At 41.1% G+C, this 24,081-nt stretch overlaps 1 protein-coding gene across 1 annotated transcript; it reads left to right on the forward strand.

Annotated features, from left to right (window-relative positions):
- Positions 1 to 296: 296 nt before the first annotated feature.
- On the forward strand, positions 297 to 9,543 carry LOC306694796 (fibronectin type III domain-containing protein 7-like; the record flags this gene model as incomplete). Its single annotated transcript, XM_079157810.1, has 13 exons — positions 297 to 350; positions 708 to 984; positions 1,553 to 1,813; positions 2,717 to 2,974; positions 3,982 to 4,245; positions 5,227 to 5,481; positions 5,601 to 5,858; positions 6,316 to 6,570; positions 7,363 to 7,617; positions 8,497 to 8,757; positions 9,031 to 9,060; positions 9,214 to 9,251; positions 9,442 to 9,543. 12 exons carry the CDS (start codon positions 297 to 299, stop codon positions 9,243 to 9,245), a joined length of 2,460 nt encoding a protein of 819 aa, XP_079013936.1. The 3' UTR covers positions 9,246 to 9,251; positions 9,442 to 9,543.
- Positions 9,544 to 24,081: the final 14,538 nt, after the last annotated feature.

A 24,081-nucleotide genomic window follows, 5' to 3' on the forward strand; every position in this document is an offset into this window, starting at 1 on the left:
CACACCATGCTGCATTTTGTTGAATATAGAATATCTTGCCTTTTGCGACAAAGGTGTTTCCTTCTCAAGCTCTCTAACCTGCAGCTGTCCCAAGGTGCATCTCTCTGCTTCACAGTGACTGGATATTTGCCTCCAGTGGGAGGGACCAGGTGGAGGTATTTCAACCGGCACAGACACCAGATATGTTTAAGAAACGGTTAAACAGTTTGGAGTGAAGCATTTTTAGAAATCTAACAGAAGTTGTAAAGTGTGTTTTAAAAGAGTGAGAGAAGTGTTTTAGGAGACAGACTTGAAGAATGGGCGCTATGAAGTGGCTGGTGATTTTTGTCTTGCTGGGCATATGCTCAAAGGTACAGTAATGGAATAAAACCTGTTATAATAATATAAATCTAATGTCAAATTTAGGAACAAACATTTTGTTGTGAGAGCACAATGCAATGCAACATTACAAGTGGTTAACTTGTTGGTAGTAACTTGATTTCTATGTACATAAAAGTATTGTTAACAATATTTTCTCTTCTATATTTGCAGGCTGCAGCCCAAGGTACTCTATGTTCTCTTTTACCATAAGTCCACTGTAGATGTTTATATCATTGTCATATATGATAATAACAAGGCAAAACCTTGATTATGTCATACATCTTATGTGCAAAAAAAAAATCCATGTCTCCGGATGTAAACAAATGCTATATTGATCTGCACTTCTGTCATCTCTCTCATCAGATATCCAAGTATCCGTGTTCTCAGTAACAACCAAGTCCGCGATTCTCAGATGGACCAGGGTCACCGGAGCCGGCTCATACAAGCTCACCGCCACCCCCAAAAGCCCACCAAGCAACCACGTTGTTTTTGCCACGTTTGGTCCAAACACAGTGCTCGGCTCTGTCAACTCTCTGTCCCCAAACGTCGTGTATACATTCACAGTTGAAGCCCTGGATGAATCCCAACAAACACTGAGCTCTGCAGCTGTCGAGTCATCCACAGGTGAGGTACACTTGCGTCAATAACTGTCACGTTTAAGCACTAAATAACCCAATGTTTTATTCAGTGCTTCATTGTTGTGTATATTTCCATTTTAAAAAAATGTTTACGACATTTTCTGGTGTTGCATGTGTTTGACTTGGTCTAAAAATGCTTTTAAAACTGTGCCCAGTACAGTTTTTACTGCCATATTCAGGCACACTACTTACCTAAAAACAGTCTGAAAGACGAATGGTGGATCCAGTATAATTATTAACATTACAATGTAAATTTATGTAACACCTAAATGTTACTTTGATGATGGGCAGCTGACGACGTACACTGAGCGAAGGACCACAGACTATTAGTTCAGTGACCATATAAGAGGAAATCTTTTTATTGATACAGTCAGTGTGTGGATTTCTCAAACATACACAGAGAGATGAGACAAAATGAAATGTTCCCCGTTACTAATCCCTGAAATTTGTAGGTAGAAGGTAGATTCCACAGCCAATTATTGCTGAGAAGGTGCAGGACATCCCTCGCATCTCGCTATCAAAATGTTGATGTGAGCCGACTGTGACTATTTCAGCCCCTGGGATGATGGATCCCATCCAGACAGTGAAGACGATCGATAGCAAGACCTTGATGGCGTCGTTCAACTCGGAGACCGGGGCGACTCAATACACCATACGAATCGAGGATGCCAACGGCTTCTTCAGAGAAGACATAGTGTCCTCCACCACCGCTGAGATTAAGTCCCTCACACCGTACACTGAGTACATGCTCAGCATCATGGCTTCCAACAGTGGAGGCCGGAGCCAGCCGTCTCTTCCTCAGACTGCAAAGACAGGTATACTTTATATATATGTGTGCAGATTTACCACATCCAAATCTGGGAAACAAAACTTCATAAATACTGAATATACAGTGGCAAAATAACTAAGGGCTGGTTTATGTGTAGAGATGAGTCGTACGTTCATGGAGAAACAATGTGTACTGTTCTCATCGATCCCCATGCCCTTCAGAAGTCACTTGATCTGCCTCATTGTCCGATAGCAAAGCCACTATACAGTGGGCCCACTGTGAGTCAACTTCACTGTTTGTATTTCTTACCCAATAAATGCATCAGCGCCCCTCAGGGCCTCTCCTGTATTGGTAACTATACCTGACCCCTTTATGCCAAACACAATGGGTTGACCTCTTCCTGAGAGAGGGGGGGGGGGATCTGATTCACATCAGCCAAACTAACATGCTCCAAGCAGTTGCACCATTTTTTGTCCACTGTTTGTCATCATGCATCTCTGATTTCATTGTATTGTACTTCTGTAGGCTACTTAATATGTCAGACTCAAATTAGCTTTGACATACATGAATGTATTCATATATCCTTACATGTAAAAAAGATCTAAAAACAGGCTTTTTTTAGTGTTTGAAACAAAAAACATGAAGAAATGGCCTAAAAAGTTGATCACATCTAAATGTAAGTTCCCACATCTGAGGTGAATTGCTCGCCTTGCCATAAAATAACATGAGGACTGTGATTTTTTATACAGTCGGTGCCAAAAGAGCATTGATTGACTCATAGTTTTGTGACAACTAAGTAGGTCAACATCTGACATTACTGAAAAATTTAAAAAAGAAAAGGAAAAAGACTTAAAAGTCCATGACAACTTGGCTTCAAAAACAGAAATAATACAATACTAATGCCTAAATAAAACATCTCATGAATGTCAAACTTTTTTCTCCTCCACAGTTTTGCCTCCTCCTCAGCTCTCTGCCTCGTCTCCCAGCAATGACAGCATCATCGTATCCTGGGCTCCTGTTGCCCACGCTGTCCAGTACACCCTGTCTATATACGAGTTTGGCTCAAACACCAGCATGAAGCACAACACCTCCAGCACCAATCTGACCTTCCCGGGCCTGGATGCTGGCTCCCTCTACGTCATTGAGGGTTTCGCTTGGGACCTCGAGGGCCGAGAGGGAGAGGGTCTGTCCATCAACCAGACAACAAGTAAGGAGGCACTGAGACACTTCTCTGTGTGTTTTTGTACTCTGTGGACTGCTGTGTTCATCAGATCACATTCAACAGGAGAGAGACACACGCTAGCTCCTGTGGTCCATGTGCCTTTATAATAAATACTACGAGAGAAATATTATACATGAAAAAAATTAGGAATACAATTTTACACAAACTCATTTGTATGATATTTGGTTTTCAACAGTGTGAAGATGTGTGAGGTGGCCTGTTTAGCGCTAGTTGTGCCTGCACAGTTTGACAAACGTTCCCACCTTCAAATCCTAACTTATCCCATAGAACAGCAGAAACACTTTCTCAGAAACATTTAACCTCTGCACGGCCCCAAATCTAGAAGTCATGAATACAAAGAGACCAAAACTATTACCTCACTGAATATGATGAAGCATCATTGTGAAACCGTTTGCAAAGGAGCTTTCTTTTACTTCCCCTTTTTTCAGCCTCAGAATCGGATTTGGAAATGTCCGTCTTTGGCGCCCCCTAGTGGTAGAATCCAAACATACAAATGCGGACATAAAGCGTGAATTGGCTTAAAGCAACACTTAGGTTGCTCCAGTTTTTGCCGGATCTGTCTCATTTCTCTGCGAAGACTTTTGCATGCTCTAATAATATATATAGAGAGCTACATTCTAAACATAAGGTCTTAAAGCTAAAGAAAACAAATATTAGCAGTAAAACGCATGCACCACAAGAATAAAGAAGTGTAATAAGTAAGTAATTGAAAGAATTAAAATAGTTGCATGTTTTACATACAGCGGGTCTGTGTGTTGCATCATATTTTATCACCCTATTCTCTATAACATCTTCATTTTAAAAAGTCAAGCTATCTGATAAATATAGTATAATTAAGTATGAAGTAACAAACATTAAATTGAGAGTACTTCAGTAAATATTACTCTACTACGCTGTCCAGCTTGGCAGAGGTATCAAATATGTAAGTCTGTACCGGCTCGTGTTTTTGACATGGTCTAATGTTTTAACAGGACCTCCATCACCATATCGGGCCAATGTCTCTATGGTGATGAGTAACGGTGTGGCCGGACTCTCTGTGTCCTGGGAATTCGATCAGGAGGTCTATGGATCCATCCAATACCACGCGATGAGTGACCAGAACCTCACCTGTAACTCCACATCCAGCTCCTGCACCCTGCAGCCAGTGGGCTGTGGAGAGGTGCACACCGTCCAGGTCACCGCCTCCAACGACGCAGGGCCCAGCCAGCCATCCAGCCCCGTGGTGGTCATCACCTGTGAGTAGGAGAGATTTGTTTTGGATCAGATCCACACAGTTGTAATGGCTTATGTTGTTTGTTTTATTTTGATTATATAGATTTTGACTTTGATTGTAACGCTACACAGACATAAGTAGGATCGGAAGGGGTTGTAATAGGCCATTCTGGACAATCAATGAGCTTGCCTTATTTATGGCAATTTTATTCAAGGATTCACTGTATTCACGCATAATGATGATGTACTTTGATTTGTGAGGTATTTCATTTACTAGATTGGTCAGGAAAATCCCCATCAGTTTTTTTCCTGCATGAATTACCAGGTATTTTAATATGTATGAAATTGTATCGTCATCTACAATTTTAGCCATATCGCCCACGCCTAATACAAAAGGTCAGGGTTTGAGAGTTTTTAAGAGTACGCCACAGTTAGTCCACACCACAAGGGTTAAAATGACCCTGTGTGGTTTTTGACCACTAGTATTACGATGAATTCATGTTTTTGACCAGTCTGTTAACTGGTTTGGTTAAGTGCAACTCCAGATGTTTAGGTTTTGTTATAACTGGTAAATAAAAGGTAATAAATCGGACAAACTTAATTAAAACTGCACAAACACATAAAAGAAGAAGAAGAAAAAATGTCAGCAACTTTATGGGATGCAGCAAAACATAAAATAAATATAAAGTTGGTCTTATAAAGGCAAACCATGCTGCACTGTTTTTCCAGATGAATTAATCTGCTGGCTGTTGCTGGTTTGTTTTCTCATCAATTTAATAGATTAATACTAACAATAACTACAATGAAATGATACAGATACTTTGCACATACACTATGATAGGCTACAGTTATTATCACTCTTCATTAAAAAAATATTAGTTTGTGATTACTGGTGAGAAATGCACACTATGAGACCACCTCAGTGGTAGTTATGGACACAGCCATTATGCCACTCTGATACCACTGTCAGTATTTGGGTGTGACCTGCTGTCCTGTTCTGTCAGTCCCTTGCCCCCCAGAGTCTTTGGCTCTCGTGGAGTCAACTGAAGGAAACTGCACGCTGACTTGGGACACGGTGCCTCATGCCGACAGCTACCAGGCCTTCATCAAGAGAGGTGACGAACCCGAGGAGACCTGCAACACCACCAGCAACAACTGCACCTACCACTGCAAGTGTGGCAACACATACCTGATGTCTGTGTTCGCGTTCAACCAGGCTGGCAGCAGTCCCCAAGGACCGATTCTCAACTACACCACCTGTAAGGAACATGTCCCCTCAGGTTTCAATATTTTGAGTCCTTATGAGACTGATTTTCTTTCTGGTTGTGATCATGATACGTGTATGTCTCTTAGCTTGTGTATCACCTGTGTCTTTCAGTGCCCTGTTGTCCAGAGGGTGTGTTAGTCTCCTTGGTGAGCACTGACACTCTGGAGGTCACGTGGACGGCCTCGCAGGGGGCACAGCTCTACGAGACTCGAGCTGCAGACGGTTCAGAGGTTATCCTGTGTAACGACACGGCACCGGTGTGCGCCCTCTCTGACCTCAGCTGCGACAGTCCCTACAGCGTGCTGGTGACACCCTGCAATGAAATCAGTGGATGCAACCGTGCATGCAAAGCTCACACCAAAAACACAGGTATGAAACTTCTGTTCTCATACCGTATATGTATCCAGACCATATCCAGACTGAGCCTGACTAAACAATTAACAAATATTTTCTACCAGAATGAGGCAAAAAGCTGTGTTTTTTACATTTTATGTATAAAAAACCCCAGTGGATAGAGACATACACTCACTGCCCACTTTATTAGGTACACAAATCTACAATCTAATGCAATACAATACAACAGCTGTGCCATAAATTCTACTTTTACCGAGCTTAGAAATGTTCAGTCAGAAAGGTGATAATTCTTTTGGGAAATAGAACTCATGGCGTAGCTGAGGTGATGCATTACATTAGATCGTACAGGTCACTTGATAAAGCGACCAGTGAGTGTATGATGTGTACAGTTTGTTTCAATGGTTATGTGATTGATCAAAGGTCTGAACAAACTCAATAAAGTCAACTTCTTTCTTCCTTTCGTCCCTATCAGCTCCCTGCATGCCGATGAATCTGATGCTGAATCTGAAAAACTCCTCGTGCGTCAGCGTCAGCTGGACAGCAAACAACAGCGCTGCTACTTACACTGTGAGCGCGTCGGGAGATGACGGCGAACACACCTGCACCACCAGCGGAAACAGCTGCGACATCACGGACCTTCCCTGCGGCTCCATGTACGAGGTCAGCGTCACAGCAACCAGCCCCTTCGGCCAGAGTTTACCCAGCTACTCTGACTCTCTGGAAACAGGTGAGTGTGGTCAAAGGGTCGGATTGATCCATGTAATAGAAAAAGTACAGACAAGCATCAGGTTGAGCATAAAGACTGTGGCTAAGTGGAGAGCGGGGTCGTCCTTCAATCCAACGGCGGTTCGATCCCCGGCTCCGCTAGTCGCTCGTCAATGTGTCCTTAAGCAAGACACTTGCTTCCGTAGCTGTGATAGGCAGGTGTCACTTAGCCCCTGCCATCAGTGTGTGAATGGGTGAGTGATGACAAGTAGTGTGTACGTGCTTTGAGTGGTCGGAAAGATTAGAAAAGCGCGATACAAGTACAAACATGCTTCTTTACCATTTAAAGAAGCATGTTTGTGGCGTGTGTTACCACGAGCCTCCAGAACAGCTTCCGTGCTCCTTGGTAGAGGTTTTATAAGTCTGTGTTGCTCCACTACTGACAGCGGTGTCAGAGTTATACACTTATAAATGCATCTTTGGTCCAAAATCTAGGCAAAAGGATTATTCAGATCTTTTACTTAGGTAAAAGTAGCAACACAAAGATGTAAAAAAAACTCACAATTTTACACTTTTACACTTACAAACTTAAGTCCTGCATTAAAAACCTATATATGCTATAAATAGAGATATATTTAATTATTACACTGATTCAGGTAAAAGGGTTAAAATACTATTTTATCTATATATTCTAACAACTTCCAGCCTGGGCCCTGTATAAACCGAATACAGATATTTCTGTGACATAAACAGATAACAGATGGTAACTTTGTGCTCCACCCACAACATCCTCATATTTCATCTTCTTTCACAGGACCCTGTTGCCCGGTCAATCTAACAGTCGACCAGGTAACGCAGGCAGTGACCAACGTCTCGTGGTCTCACGCCAAAGGAGCACATTCGTTCATCACGTCTCTGACATCAACGCGTGGTCACGCCCGCTGCCACACCCAGGACTCCCACTGCCTCATGGGATGCATCACCTGCGGGACCAACTACACCGTCACCATGGAGGCGTTCAGCCACAGCGGGCGCAGTTCCAACTGCTCCTATCGGGGCTTCTCGTCCAGTGAGATGTTCTCTACCATTAGTTTTACAACATTTATGTCGTTTTTATTCATAACTATCCGTTATACTTTTTATAATATGGAAGGAATCATGAACATATAAGTGACATAAGAGCTTCTCATACAGGCGCCAACCTTCAGGTCTGAAAAATTAAGCCAAACTTGCTTTTTCTCTACTGGCCATCAGAGGGCGTCTGATTGTATAGAAGTCTATAAGAAAATTACTTTACTTCTCACTTGATTTATTACCTCTGTAAACATTGTAAACATGGTCTCAATCACTAATTTCACATCTTCTCCAATACAGCATGATGTTCATCAGGGTATGCTTTAGGGCGCGGCTAACTTGTGATTGACAGGTCACTATCACAGCTTTAGGTTGCTGCTTACAACTTTAACCCTTTCACATTGTGTTGTCAATTCGTGAAAGTTAATTGTAACACTTTGGTGGCCTACAAAAATGTCTTGTTCAGCGTTTGGTTGTACTTACAGCTCCACCCTCTCGTGTCTCTTTTGGTTGCAAAAAACCAAGATGGCGATGGCCAAACCGTCACACAAATGGATAATAGTTAGTGATCAACAGTATCTGCATGTGTAGAATACACAGACTATGTGTCACACATATCCACCAACATCCGGTAACCTTTGAGATAATATATCCACAACTCCCACATCACCTCATCTCTCTCTCTCTCTCTCTCTCTCTCTCTCTCTCTCTCTCTCTCTCTCTCTCTCTCTCTTTCTCAATTCAATTCAATTCAATTCAATTTGCTTTATTGGCATGAACATTTAGAAACGGTATTGCCAAAGCATCACAAAAATTAAACATACAATAATATTAATAAACAACATTTCTCTCTCTCTCTCTCTCTCTCTGGTAGGTGCCTGCTGTCCGTCAGGCGTCAGGCTCTACAAGATGGCTGGTAACTCTCTACGGGTTTACTGGCGCAGCGCTGGCAGCGGCCACAGCTACATCACAGATATGGTGGGCAGCAGCAACAACTACACCTGCACTGCCTCTTCTGGGGAGAGCAGCTGTGATGTTGGCACCGTCCAGTGTGGGGACGTCTATAATGTGGTGGTGGCTCCGCTCACACCAGAGGGCAGCAAAGTCCTGTTCTGCCCCCAGAGACTGTACTCAGGTATGACACCTCACAGTGATGTTTAAAGTGTATGATGTCAGATGTTTCTGTTGACACAGATTTCTACAATGTACATTATGCACACACACAGTTGGTAGTTTCACCACTATTTCGTTAATTTGATATACTTCTATAAAGGAATTGTATCAGCTTTATTTGGGATTGGAACATAGCCCAAACATACATTTAGATGATTAGCAACTACAGGAGGAAAAAGGTTGGATAATTACATTTTTACTGAATCTCACCTTTTATTTTTGTCTCTGTTCTTAGTCACTTGCTCAGGGAGCAGCGTTGGCACGGGTGAGATCTGCATTCATATTTAGCAGGCTATTATTTAAAGTCAAAATCACTGAAACCACCCAAACAAGTTTCAGCATTTACTGGTAAAACGTTTAGATAAAAATGTTTGAATGTATGATTTTTCTAATGCCACTTCAACCTGTTCTTCTGCAGTGATTTACAGAGGGAAGAGAAGTGTGGACTAGCATAGGGTAAGTAAATGTACCGTAATCATACAGTAATGTATTACGTCTGACCGTAGTGGACGCTGGATTTAGCTTCACAATGAAACATTACTTGCATTTTAAACTGATTGCATCAAAGTTTCTACACCAACTTCACGCTTTACTGTTCTAAGATGTCAAATATTAAACTGAATGTGACTGAATCTCTTCTCCACAGATGCACACTTCCATCTTTTTCATCCTCCTCTTCCTCCTGCATCATCCCTGCCCCGCTGGATTAAAGCCATGCTCATAGCTAAATAAAGAAATAAAGCGTGAACCAGAACTAAACATACTTGTCTGTTGGCCACGATACATCCTCATGTTATCACATACATGACGAATAAAGAGAAATAAAAGTTTGAGATATTGCACAGTGTTGTAAACCTGCCTTCACGTATCATGGCCAAACAAAACAATCACTGTATCCTCAACGATCACAATCAAGCAAATATGAACAATAATGATGTTTGTGTGTGCTGCTCAAAATATGGATCACGAGACAAAATCATAGCATGATTTGGCATGATTTGATTCACAAACAACTAAAACTAAATTGATATGTTGTAGGATGATAATTGTATATTTATTTTATTTTTACCCCGGAGCTATTGCCTTAAAAACTCCAAATAAATGATCCAATTGACACAAAAAAATCAATAAGCAAAACAGTAACAGTGCCGTAACTGACATTTGAAACAATTTGCCCCTTCATTTTTAAGAATTAAAATTAGATCCGGTCCCAAGTAGGAAGCCTCCTGATGATGAGCAGACACTGATCTGTGTCACCGTATCATGTGTCACCCTGTTGTATGATCTCTGCAGAGTGCTGTTGCTTGTTCTCAGGATGTATTTAACTGTTTGTGATATGTGTCACTGTGGTTGTGGAAACCTGATGCATATGTCAGTTAATAAATAATTCCTCAGCATCATTTCTGTGTTTTGCGGTTTGTTTTGCACATAGATTTGTGCGTACCAAGATAAAAGGTTAAATTGAGTCATAATTCAGTATTTCTGATTTTCCTACCTAACTGAAGCAAATAATCAAGGATGTGAGCAAACATTTGAACTTTGCCAATGACCAACGCTAACAGCTCGTGATATATACATCCCTGAAGAGATCGATAGATGTTCTGATGTCCACCATCAACTGTGAGTCATATAAACAAATAGGATAATAAATAAATTAAATGTTATGAAGAATCTTATCTTGAGGACTGCATTCTGGACTTGGTCCAGAACATGTTTTAAACTTTTAAAACATGGCAGACACGACAACTCTGGCTTCATTGATAACACAAATACTGTTTACTTATTGCCTATAGCCTTAACAACAGTTTCTTGTGTTGTTTTTTTCAGGCCCATTTATCAGGGTCACACGTCTGTCTTTTTTCAACTGCAGAGGGACATCACAGATTACATTTTTTAATAAAACAAATGAAAGCTGTGGGATCAAACGTATTCTTAGCATCCTCTCACAGTCCAAATACACACGCAGGTCAGGTTCATTCTTGACCTTAAAATGCCCGTATGTGTGAATGTTTGCTGTGGTTTGATGGATCGATGGATGGTTCACACATATTTGGTGACTATGAGTATATGTTAAAGCTCGTCAGCATACTGGCTGACATTTACAGTGCCTCCAAATGAATTGGCCCCATAGAGGGCATATACACATTCAGACTGTACAAGTAGAGATACGCATTTTATTTAGATGTTTAAATTAGGGCTGTCCTCAACCAAAGAAGTTGTTAGTTGATTAACACTCATATGATTTTGTTGACTGATCAATTAATCGACCGATCTATAAAACTGGAGAGAGAGACACCAGCAGGTGGAGGAGCTAATATGCCTTTCTACCCCTCAGTACAGAGGTCAACCACCAGAGCGACCTCAGAATATGAAATTAAACACAATATTTACAATGAGCAAATTGCTCTTTTGACAATGGAAAATATGGCTGAATGTTTCAGTGCATTCTGCCTTTATAACACACCCAGTCAGCAGCTTCACAGGCCCGCCCTACGCCCCTTTCACAGCACAGGTTTCAGTTGGCTTAATAAGTCCCTCGAAACACAAAAGGAGTGAGTCTGGTATTATCCCCGGTGCCCTTCACAGAGTGGAACATGACTCAGCCAAAGAGGTGGCATTTCTTTGAGACGCACAGATCTGGAGGTCTTTTAGCAGCTTACATAACACCCCACTGTAAAAAACAAACAAAATCACATGAGAGTGTTTAAAGTTTCTTGCCATAACAGCAAACGCCACAACCGCGTTACATGGTTGTTTACTATTGGCCGCTGTTATAGGTCCTTTTCACAGCAGCCATTTTTGTCATAGCAGGGTAAACCCACACAGGGTAATTGATAAAATGAATAATGGTCCCATCTGGTGTATCACAGCCATTCCAGCGGGCCGGCATGCTCAATGCCAGCCCATGTCATATCAGGTGAATCCAGCTGTGTAACTTCTTTCTCAGGTTCCCATTATGGGCTATATAGAGCTGAGGAACCAGCTCATTCTCATTCCCAGGTTGTCAAAAACATACTTATTTTATTCATTTTGTCCCTAAAACCTTTACCTAAACCTGACCAAGCAGCTTTGTTTTATTTTGTCTAAACCTAAGTGACCGGAGGGGTCCCGACCAAGCATCCCTTTGTGACGAGCATGGGAAACAAGATCCTGGGAAAATAGGAATGAGCCCTTCTACTCATAGCAACCAAAGGCATAAAGCTAAACAGTGATGTCAGTGCTGCCAATGGCTACTCCAATGTCTCCGGATAATTTCTGAGTCGATTCCAGCCGTCTGCATTGATTTGCATCGCATGGAGGAGAATTTGCAGTCTGCCTTCCTCCAGCATCGAACAGACTATCCTCAGCCTTCCATGTGAAAACAGCCTGTGACTCCATCTGCTGGATGAATTAAAGTACTACACTCATCCTAAAGGCTTTTGCATTTACAAAACATGAGGTGTCCAAATAACAATGGTCTAAATATAGTCATGAAAGTCAGGCAACAACAGACATTGTCAGATGTCACGTTATAGCAGGGCATCTTATTTCCTTACAAGACAATGAATGCCTTTTTATAGAAGTTTTATAAATGTCAAGGTAACATAACCGCTGTTTAAACAGCATTTAAAATACTGTACTTCAAAGTGTGTTTAGGCCTTGCTTCACACTGAATGTCAATGGTTATGTATTATTCAGTTGTTTTAACGAAGCCATCTTTTGACATGCACAACACCACATCAGTGCTCGCTCAACACTACTTGTTTTGAGTTAAGAGCCCTTTCATTTATCGTATGTGAAAGTGATTGAACAGCTGGCCTACTCTATCACGCTTCAGAGGAGGCGGCAGCGAAAAACAACCATAACCAGCTCTGTGACTGAAATGACTTGACAAAATGTGCAGGAAGTTGCATCACAGGATGCTCAATATCTGTGACCTATAACAGTGTCTACTTCAGAACAATATCGCCGCCACATAAAAATACAATGAAATATCAAGGTGTTCACATCACGTGTCTTTTTTCACCGCGCTTCAAAAATTGCTCTTTTGTTTATACGGGGCAGCTAAAGTTTCCTGGCATGTTTATGGCCCGTATCCTCTTTCATGTTGACTTCCTTTTTTCTAAAACGTGATGAGGAGCTAGGGGGTGATAGCCCTTTATTGTCGTATGATAAAAGATCCTTTTCAGCCCAGCATGTATAGCCTACTGGAAGCCAGCTTTGGGATTAGTCTATCTAGGAGCAAATTCATTTTTCATTGAAATATATCACTGAACACTGAACAGGTTAAGAAAGACACAACTTATTAACAGTTCCAAGCATTGCGTGTTTTGTAAGTACATCCCATTTAGACGGAGTCCCAATTCCCAAGTTTGCATTCTTGACTTCGGTTTCAGTGGCACTTGTCTCCTTTGCGCAGGCGGCCCCTCCCAAGCCTTTATCTCTGCGCTTCAGGTCATTCACTGTGTTCTCATGTATTGTTACAAGGATGAAAAAAAAACACACTTAAAACAGAAACATGGCATGTGAAGTCCCAGCATGCCTTCAGATTAATGATATTTACAATAAATCGGATGGATGGGGGAGGAGGATGGAAAGAGCCAGAAACTAAATGTGGACCTCTGACTAGAGAAAAATAAAGAAAAACAGAGAGAGAAAAATGGTAAATGATGACATATATAATTTTGAAAGTTTGTATACAACATTCTCTTGCTTGGGTCTACGCTATGAGTGATAGCTTGTTTATACAAAGGGGCTAGGATGTGTTAGTAGGTCAGGAAACAAACAAACGTTAGGACTTTGCTTCGATAGGATCATCAGTTTGAACTGAATCACTGCAGTTTAAAGTGGAACGCCACATTATTTGTTTCCTTTGGGTCCATTGTTGTCTGTCGTCGTCGTCAGTGCTGTTACATTTATTGAGCAATAAAGCTCAAGTTCAGTTCACAGTTTGGTGATAGAACTGGAGTCTGGATTGATATGTCACATGAGTTTTTCTATTTTCTCTGTGAGGAAATGATGTTAGAAGTGTTGTGGTCCGTAACCCGATCAGTAAAATACTGTAAAAGAGAGAGAGAGAGAGAGAGAGAGAGAGAGAGAGAGAGAGAGAGAGAGAGAGAGAGAGAGAGAGAGAGAGAGACATTCTTCTCCTCCTGTACTTCATGTAACTCACCAAACCCTCATCCATCCATCCAGCCCTCCATCCCTCCCTCCTGACTGCCTGGGGCTGTTGGTGGGACAGCCTGTCCCTGTTTGGGGACAACTGATTGGTTCCCACACACGCTGGGCTGAAGCTCAAAAGAATCCAGAACACATTTTGTATTTGACCACCTTCAATACTAAACTAATTGTAATCCAGCACTCAATGTCAAAAATGGGATTGTTGGGAGCTTTAAGCTTTTCTTTAGCATTGGTATCTCTAACTCAGGTAAATATATATTTATTTATGTTAAATCCTGTCAAACTCAACAATATGGATATTATTTAGTGTTCAAATATTTATAGCATGCTATTGATTAAATTATAATTTTTTTTTTTTTACAGATACCGTATAGTGCAGCAGGTAAGTAAACCAAGACGTTTCGTGTGAATACTATTTGAAATATTTGTGTTGGCATAACTTGGATTTAAAAAAAACCCTCAATATGTCACATACAACATTTATGATATTTTTGTATATTTGTGATATACCTTCAATTCCACACTTTATTTTCTGTAACCCAGCTCGTGTTTTCAGTGCCATGTCTTTCCATCTCTTACAGGCTGCATCTCCTTGTCAGCAAAGTCTTCAAGGCCCTCATCGATTCTGGTAACATGGGAAAAATATGCTGGGGCCACAAACTATTTTTTGGACCTTCGGGTGAAAAACAGTACACAACTTGCACCGATTGTGGTGAGCCTGCCAGCGACCTCGACAGAAAGGGATGTGTGGGGTCTGGAACCGGGAACCGAATATAGTGTGACTCTCAAAGTCTTTCAATTCTTCAAAGTGAACTGCACGGCTCAAACTGTGGCGACCACAGGTAAAGAAGAAGACAGTTGATACAACATTGACATAGAATAGTTGTAACTTCTCTAATTAGATTGATTTGGTTACTTTTGTTTGAGCAGCATCGTCATGCCATTCGCCCTCAGGGGTCAAATTGTGGCATACAGTTATAAATAGCGAACTGTACATATTTCAGTATACGAATACATACCAAACAAGCTCCAAAAGGAGTTACTTGAAAATAAATGTAGAATGTTCTGTATCAAATTAGTCAACTCAGACTGCGTAAAAAACGCACCATTACGCACAGATGCAAAATATGTAGCATCTCAACGATGCTGTCTCCCCTCCTCTTTCCTCTCAGTGCCCGCTACATCGCAGATAGTATACGGCAGAGCTCTGTCGAGTACTTCAGCCATGGTAAAGTGGACTGAGGTAACCTCGGCGGAGCACTACAACCTGCTGATGTACTCTCAGGCCACCGGACAGATGAGAAACCTGACCTCCACCAACCTCTCCGCTGTGTTGGTAAATCTGCAGCCCTCCAACCTCTACGACTTCTACATCGTCACAGCTAACCACGCCGGCTCGGGACCCAGAAGCAAAGTGCGGACCATCACGACCTGTAAGTGATCAGTTCCTTTTGGAGCCATGAGAAGTCTTTTTTTTTTTTAGGAAGGATGGGTGATATAATATCAGTTGATCTGAAGACATGTCTCTGCATGTAACGCAGAACCTCAAAACCTTGCTTTCGTTTACATAATGTATGTAATGACCAAGAGAAGACATTATCAAGTTTTTAATGACTGGAAAAGCCAGAGGTAGTCTACTGTCAAACTATATCAAGACATCATGCTTTACTGTGTTCAACTGAGTGACTGACAGCAGCTAAAGTAAACGTATGAATGTTGCATTAAACTCCCCCAGACATCCCCAGAGCAAGTAACAAGTAATACAAGTGACCAAACTCTCCATCAAGTGTTGGTAATTTACGTTACAACGTTCCTGAAAATGTGGGTCTAGATTTTAATGGTCAGCATAAATATGGGGTCAATTCATGTCAGCTATATTCATGTAGCCCAAAATCACAAATATGCGTTTATCATCTGTACAGCAAACACCCTCTATTCATAGACCCTCAGCTCGGAAATCTGGTAATACATTGGAGTCTCTGTTTGTTACTATAGGAAAGTTACATGATAATTAATCACCCAAATAATAAAAAAAAACATTTTATTTTCTTATATTGAGTTGTACACTGTATATCCATGACGATAGTTTTATTCATCATATGATGTCATTTTATATGGAGAGTTTATGTTTCTAAGATATCTGTCTCTGAGGTTTTTGCCCTCACCTCAATACAGTTGAGCTGAATGGAATTTTGTTTGTGGTGCCCACAGTTCTGAAAAATTACATTAAATATGTCAAACGTTTCCGACTTTTCCAAGAACTATTGTCCAATTGATAATTCAAACACACAAATTCTATTACAGAAGAGATAATTGGTGCAAAACCAGCGAGATGTGTGTGGTAATTTTGGGACAAGGTTTCTGGGAAGACATGGCGCTGTTGAGCTTTTCAAATGTAATCTTTCAATTCTTTGAGCTGCATAAACAATACAGTAATTCCTTTCAACTTGGCACAAAAAGACATTGCTTTGAGTAAAATGAGACGATATGTATCTTTTGTGTGAACTGACCCTTTAACGTGGCTGAACTTGTCTTGGCTGTAATTGCAGACTATGAATTCCTAAATTGAAAGGCAACAGTGAAGCTTTTTAGTTCTTGAAATCAAAGAGGCTGATATCTCCTCTAACTAAGTGCTTATGTTTCTAGTGGCTCAGCCTCCGGTGAACATCACAGCGACACAGATTGGCCGGGACACGGCGAGGGTGAAGTGGCAGCCGGTGGAGAGCGTCCTGCTATACAAAGTCTCCATCCAGGACACTGATGAACCCAACAACCCGCCGTCTGTGTACAACATCACAGACATTGAGCTGGATGTTCAAGGCATCTTCCCATGTTCCAACTATGTGATATCAGTGTCCTCATACAACACGTTTCTGGTGCCCAGCGAGCCCACAGACTACACCTACACCACCAACAGTGAGTCGGCACAGCCATACCGATATCAGTAACCGGGTGATTTTGATCTAGGTCAGCTATTCTCTCTGAGCCGTTCCTTTCAAACATGCATTATATGATCCTCAGGGGAAAAGGGATTCAGATGCCCTGACAACCTACTTGTTGTTGAGGTTGTCATGTAAACATGAACCTAAGAAAAAACAGGAACTGAAGCGATTGTTTACGTCTTTTTACAGTATATTAAATATGGAATATACAGCTTTAACACCATATGGTCCGTTTGCCCCTATCAGAGATAATGTGATAGTTTGAAACAGAAATAATGAAGAATTGTACTCATAAAACAACTCTTTTTAACGATGGCATACTTATAAAGCAATCACTATTTCTTACCAGAAAGTTTATGGTATAAAATGTATATAGAATGTCAATCCACTTAAAACATTCTTTTTTACCACGTACAATAAAAACAAAACACTAATCCTGTGTTTCTTGCAGAGCTCAGACCGGTTTCATCAGTTTCGGTGGACTACACCTGCACCACTCACTCAGCCATGGTTGCCTGGTCGCCCGTGTTTGGGGCCGACTCCTACAATGCCACGGCGGTGGGCAAGAATGGCACGCTGCTGACGTGCACCAGCCAGAGCACCAGCTGTCAGATCACCGGACTGAGCTGCGGCCAGAGCTACGTGGTGCATGTAACGCCAATGTCGGAGAACTGCAAGCACATGAGGAACACCACCTCAGCCACTTTTCAGACCGGTGAGACGCAATAATCACAAAGAAAAAAGGATCATTGCTGCAGCATTTTGATTTTAGATTCTCAGCCATTTCATCATAGTTGAAACAGAGCAACTATTGGTAGTGAGAGAAACTGTGGGTGTTTGAATGAGGTCTCCCGTGACTCAGTGTGAGCCTCGCTTTTGGTGAAACACCAAAGGAGAGACAGTAAATGATGGGTGAAGTGCAGGGGAAACACAAATTTCAACCGTTTTCACAGGCCGAGTCAAACTCCTCATTACAAGTTATCTCTACTCCATGTGTACAATCAGTGGAGTGGCCCTTTGAATATGAGGTTGGCACACTACAAGCCCGAACTCTGGTCAGAATAGTGAGGGAATGTGGTCAAACAGCGTGCTACATTTGACAAAAAGGCCAAGAAAACCAAACTGGAAACCCAGCTCTGGATTTGGTGATTATAACCCATCAATACCAGTTAACTGACTCAATGGCTCTGTGTCCATACAATGTTAGTCTGACAAACATTCTTACGGCCCCACCCTTCCATCTATTTTGTTGCAGGCACTTAATCCTTTCATCTCACATATCAGTCTATTCTGTTAGAGAGCCGGGTCGAGATATTCTGTCCAACCCCACCCCTGGTGCCGCATTGTGCACCGCTAAACTGTCGTGACTTGGATGATGCCGTACATGATTTTATGACAAGTAATTGTTTCGTCAATAATACTTTAATAACTCAATCTGGTGACATAATACCTTTTTTGGAAAAGCCTAAAGGCACAAGCAAAAGGAAACAGCATCGTCTTGGGATAATTTTGATTTTGTTTTATTAATAATACAGCTCCAATTGGGCTTTCATAGCCTTGGATGAAGACTTTTTTACACTATTTTGATTAATGAGATTTGATATAAAGATCCACATCTGAATCCTGACATTAAAATGACAACAAAATAATTACATATTTTGTTAGGTATAAGATACACAAATTATAAATTGTCCTTTGGTTTTAACATAATACACCTGGTTGTTTTTACTTCAGAATAAGGGTTACTTAGGTCATATCAGTCAGGGGTCATTTGGGAATAGCTGTTTACCCCCCCCCCCCCTCGTTTTGTTTGGTGTCTGTTTGGCATTTATTTGAGTGCATCACTGGGTGTCTCCTTTGAAAACTGGGTCTCCCATTGAGCTGCACTGTCTATATCATATTGTGTTGTGTTCAGGTTGCTAAGAATGAGCCAGTGTTTGTGTTAAACCTGAAACCTCATACAGTGAAAAGCAACACTGGAGTGTAATCTTCAGTATCAGGGCGTTTTGACCTGAAAAGGGATCATGTTTGATGTTGATACAAAACCATTTACTTACATTTTTGTTAGGTAATTTGTCCTTTATAATGATACCTATCCATCCATCCATCCATCTGATGGGAATGGGATTGATGAATAAGGTGAATTTCACAGTTTAAATAAAGATATAATACCCTTTTCCTTTCAGTTCCCTGTCCTCCCAAGAACCTGGAGTTGTTGCGAGTTTGTTCCAGCGAAGTCATTGTTTTCTCCTGGGAACGCACAAACAGCACAGACCACTACTTGGCCCAGGCAGTGGACTCTCAGGTACCGCATTCTGGACAAAAGATATTTGCAGCAGCAATTTTTTATGTCAAATGAATGTGAAGATTCTTTTGAATTAAAAGACAATGTTCAACATTTTAGGAAAGAAATACGATAATTTGCCTTCTTATGTTGCATATTACTCTACAGCCAGCAGCTAGCTAGCTTAGCTTAGCACCATAGCTAGCCTGGCTCTGTACAAAGGCAAGAAAATCCCCCCCCGGCTTTGGTCTTTGTGCTTAACTAAGCTAAGTTCATCTAACTGTTTTCAAGAAAGCAAATAAGCATATGTTCCAAGATGTTGAACTATACCTTTAAAGAGGTAATGCCCAGAGTCTGTAATTTAGTGTACACATCATGTAAATGCTTTGTGATTGCTCTGTAGGGAGTGGTGCAGAAGTGTTTGACTGAAGACAACTCCTGTTATTTCACACACACGGTGTGTGGACGACACTATGAGTTCTCAGTCCTGTCCATCGCAGGGCAGTGCAGAAGCCAGATTAGCTCTACTGTTGGCATTCGTACAGGTATGACTACATCATCTCTACAGCAGTAAATGCACACATACACATATCATTTTCTATAACAAAACATAACTTTGTGTAGCTTTTCTTTCAAATGTTGCTTAATCTAGAGAGATAGTAATTGTATCTCATTCAGTTAAAACAAGCAGAGAAAGAAAAATTATTCTTTTTTTAAATAGTGCAACCAGTGATGAAGATTTTCAATGTATATATCAATTGAATATCCATAATTTGAAGTTGCAGCAACTTTGGTACAACTCAATTTAAAACATTAGCTGAACTGTGATCCATTCTCATGTGATCGCCCTCCTGTGGATTCTCTTAAAACATGATCCAACTGCTGTCCTATTTCAAAATGACAATATTATTTTAGCTCTTTTTAGCTTGCAGTGTTCGGTTATAATCTTTTATAAATTGCAAGTATAAATTAAACTTTACCTGTCTCCAGCACCCTGTATGCCCCACAATCTGCAAACCTTAGCCGACTGCAACTCAGATGTTCTGCTCAGCAAGTGGGATCTCGCTGAGGGGGCTCTTCGTTACACAGTGGAGGCCTTCGGCAACAGGGAAAACAACCGCTACTACAACTGCAGCTCACAGTCCAACAGCTGCGCTATGCCGGGCGTCGAGTGTGGAGAGTTCTTCACCATCTACATCACAGCTTTTGATGAAGAATGTGCCAGCCCGAGGGTGCTGGGGCCTGTGGCTGAGACAGGTGAGGAGGAGCTGTTAGTGACTGTTTATTAGATGCAAAAAGTATTGAGATTATTTACTTGCTCCATAAAAAGAATATCCAAAACAAGTAAAAGTTTTGTATACAACATCTTACTTTTGCAATGGGAAGGAGGCATTGTATTGTCAGCTAAATGTACTCAGTACACATTGTAATGACTCCTGTCATATATTATTATACATTGAATTATTATTGCTGATACATTAATGTGTAAACAGCATTTTGATAAGGAGAAATTTAACTGTAATATATACTGTTAGATTGTTGCATAGCTACCTGTCCTTTAGAATAAACTGACCAGATGCTATTTTAAGTAAAATATTAGCCTGTACCTACAGACAATGTACAGTACTTATTAGTTACATTTCACCACAAAATATTCTCTCCATCACTTCCCAAACATCACAGAAACTGACTATTCACTCAACATTTGCATGGGATTTCTTTATAGCTGAATCAATTAGTCAATTCATCAAATTCAAGTCAATTAAACAGAAAATTAATCAGCAACTATTGTGATAATTGTTTATTATTTTTCAAGTTTAATTTACCGTTTATAGTTTCTCAAATGTGAAAGTTTGCTATTTTTCACAATTTACATTACTCGATTTAACATGAATATCATTATGAATGAACTATCTTTTGGTTTTGTTCTGTGTTGGATAAAACGAGCACTTTGAAGACCTCACTCTGGGGTCTGGAAAATGCGATGGCCATTTGTTATTATTCTCTGATGGCTTTACAGACCAAACCAGTAAGCCAATAATTGAGAATATAATAAATCAATAATGTAAATAATCTCTTGATTGGCAACCTCGATTGTGATCGCCTTGCAAAGGTAAAAGAAAAGTGGAATTCATTGTTATGTAAATGTGTCCCCTTTCCTCTAGTCCCATGCGTTCCTCAGAACGTGTCAGCAGAGAGGGACTGTGGATCCGACTCCATCACGATGACCTGGTTAATGGCCGGCAGCGCAATATTCTACGTCGCCATAGCGAAGGACAGTAATGGCGTCATTCACAGCTGCAACGCCATAGATTTGACGTGTAAGATCAAGGGCTTAAAGTGCAGCACCAACTACACAGCGTACGTCATCGCCACCAACTTCATGTGCAACAGCTCTGAGAGCGAGATGCTCACCATAGAGACAGGTACTGTGAGGCTGCTCGTTCTTCTTCTTCTTCTTCTGGGTTATTAAACTGTAAAGCTGCTTGAGTGTCCTTTGAAAGGAACAAAAGTGGGAAAGAAGGGACCTGCATTTTTCATCTGAAGTACAAGATTTAAAGGTCAATAATATTGTCTGGAAGGATTGAACAAACTTCTATCTATGACATATTTAATGGCTTGGTCCCATTTCTGGAAAGCGATTTTTCAAATCTGTAAATCTCAGAAGGATATATTGCAGTTCTTTACATACATCTTCTGAGTTATTTGCCAGTTATTTGCCAGACTACAAGCAGCACCAAGCTGTTTTAAATACCTTCCTTTTAAAAATCTGAATCTTAAGCTGCTGATTTTAATTCAATTCTGTATCAATGTTTCATTTCAAAATGATGTCTACTTAACTGTCCCTTTGCCTTATTTCAGGTGCTTGCCCACCGCATCACGTTACTGCCTCACTGGACTGTGTAGCCAATGAGGCTCTGATTTCGTGGCGTGACCAACCCAAAATAAACTCCTACACCGCCACCATCAAGGATGAAGATCAAGGACTTCTCAGCTGCAGCGCCACTAATACCAGCTGCAGGGTACCCAACCTGAAATGTGGCCATCTCTACACTGCCACTGTCAAAAACAACGATGGCATGTGCCTCAGCATGCCCTCTCAGGAAATCTACATGGAGTCTGGTAAAGGAACAACAATTCGTATATATTAAAACTTCATGTCACTATATCACCTAAAGAGCCAGATATTTCCCTCAACAGTTGGATCAGAACAAAAGGGTGGTAAAATTGGACTTAATTTATCAGATGGACAGAAATATGACTCCAGTTGAATGCCACGTTGCTCCGTGCTGCTGTGGATGTGTAAATAGGCAACACTTTCCCAATGTCAACTCCACTGTAAGGTGACAATATGTCAGATGTTGTGTTTACAGCGTGTAGTGCTGACCCCAAGTGGCCAACAAAAAAAAGAAATCAATGAATCCATGTTTAAGTACCGCAGAGGCTGACTTCTTATATTGCCTATATCAGCGATTCTCAAAGTGAGGTCCGAGGGAAGTTATCAGATATAACAGGTTTTTTTAAAACATGTTTTCAAAGTTCAACAAATATTTAAATTTTTTTAATCTCTCTAATAGTTCAATCTGTAGCTTTTAAAATCTGCAAATATGTTTAATATATGTCTAACATCTTTCCAATAGATTTCTCTTGTCTTGTTCTTCCACATAACTAAGATTATAGAAGAGTAAAAACATTCTAAGAAACATATGTTAGGAGGTCCCCAGTAGTCCATATTCTCTCATTTGTAAAGTGTTCTTGGCTGAATACAAATTGAGAACCTTCGGTCTCTGTAGTCTGAGGAGTCCTAAAATGGCCACTGTACTGAGGATAAACCCTTTAGAAACATGGCTCTGGTGCCACCATCAAGCCAAACTTTGAACTATTTGCCCCACTAGCAGCAAGGATCTATGGTAAGAATAGCAAAGCTGTCATTTTCATATATTGTTTTCTGGTGTGTTATGTGCATTACAGCCTGGAATGTACTCTTGGTCTTAATTTAACCACCTGCACATTAGCATCTAGACTTTTACATTTTTCCTAAACAGTGTCTCGATCAACCTGCATGTAGAAGCTCTGAGAGGGACATACTTTTCAACTTTCTTTCTTCTCTCCAGTTCCTTGTGGGCCCAACGTGAAAGCCAACTTAGACTGCCGGTCACAAGTACTGACCCTCAGCTGGAACGCGACGAGTAACGCAGAAGGTTACAAAACTGTGGTCTCAAACAGCAAAAACGCAATGTCTTACATCACCGCGAAGCCTGGGGTGACGATCACCACGCTGGAGTGTGGACTTAATTACACACTGACAGTGATGTCCTTCAACAGCACCTGTTTCAGCCAACCCTCAGTGTTATCTATCAGGGAAAGTAAGAGAACACGGTGACAAATGTGATACGTCGAAAAAACTTTAAAAAAAACTAGTAAATTATGCATGAGTAAGTTTTACCTGACATAAATGTGACTTAGTATCGAGAAAATATGTCTACTGACATGTAAGCAGCTTTCTAGTACTCTAATTTGAAGACAATTCCTTAAACTGCACGGCGCTGATCTGAGGTTTTTCTCCCTCAGCACCATGTGTGCCCACTAACGTGATGGTTGCAAGAAACTGTGGCCAGAGTTTTGCGCAAGTGACTTGGAATGCAAGCCGCGGCGCCCTACGCTACCAAGCAGCTGCAATAGACAAAGACGGCAGACGCCTGCTGTGCTCCTCCAATGAGACATGGTGCATGTTGAAGGGCCTCGTGTGCAGCCAGGTTTACAGTGTTGGGGTGTCTGCCATGGACGACACCTGCTCCAGCAATGAGAGCTCTGCAAAGACACTACGGCCAGGTAGAAACGAGCACGATTCAATCTCCGAAATGTGTAGATCCTTCTCACGGTCCCAACTACATGCCAT

This window comes from Pholis gunnellus (genome assembly GCF_910591455.1).
Source record: "Pholis gunnellus genome assembly, chromosome: 4".
In the NCBI taxonomy this organism is placed as follows: Eukaryota; Metazoa; Chordata; class Actinopteri; order Perciformes; family Pholidae; genus Pholis; species Pholis gunnellus.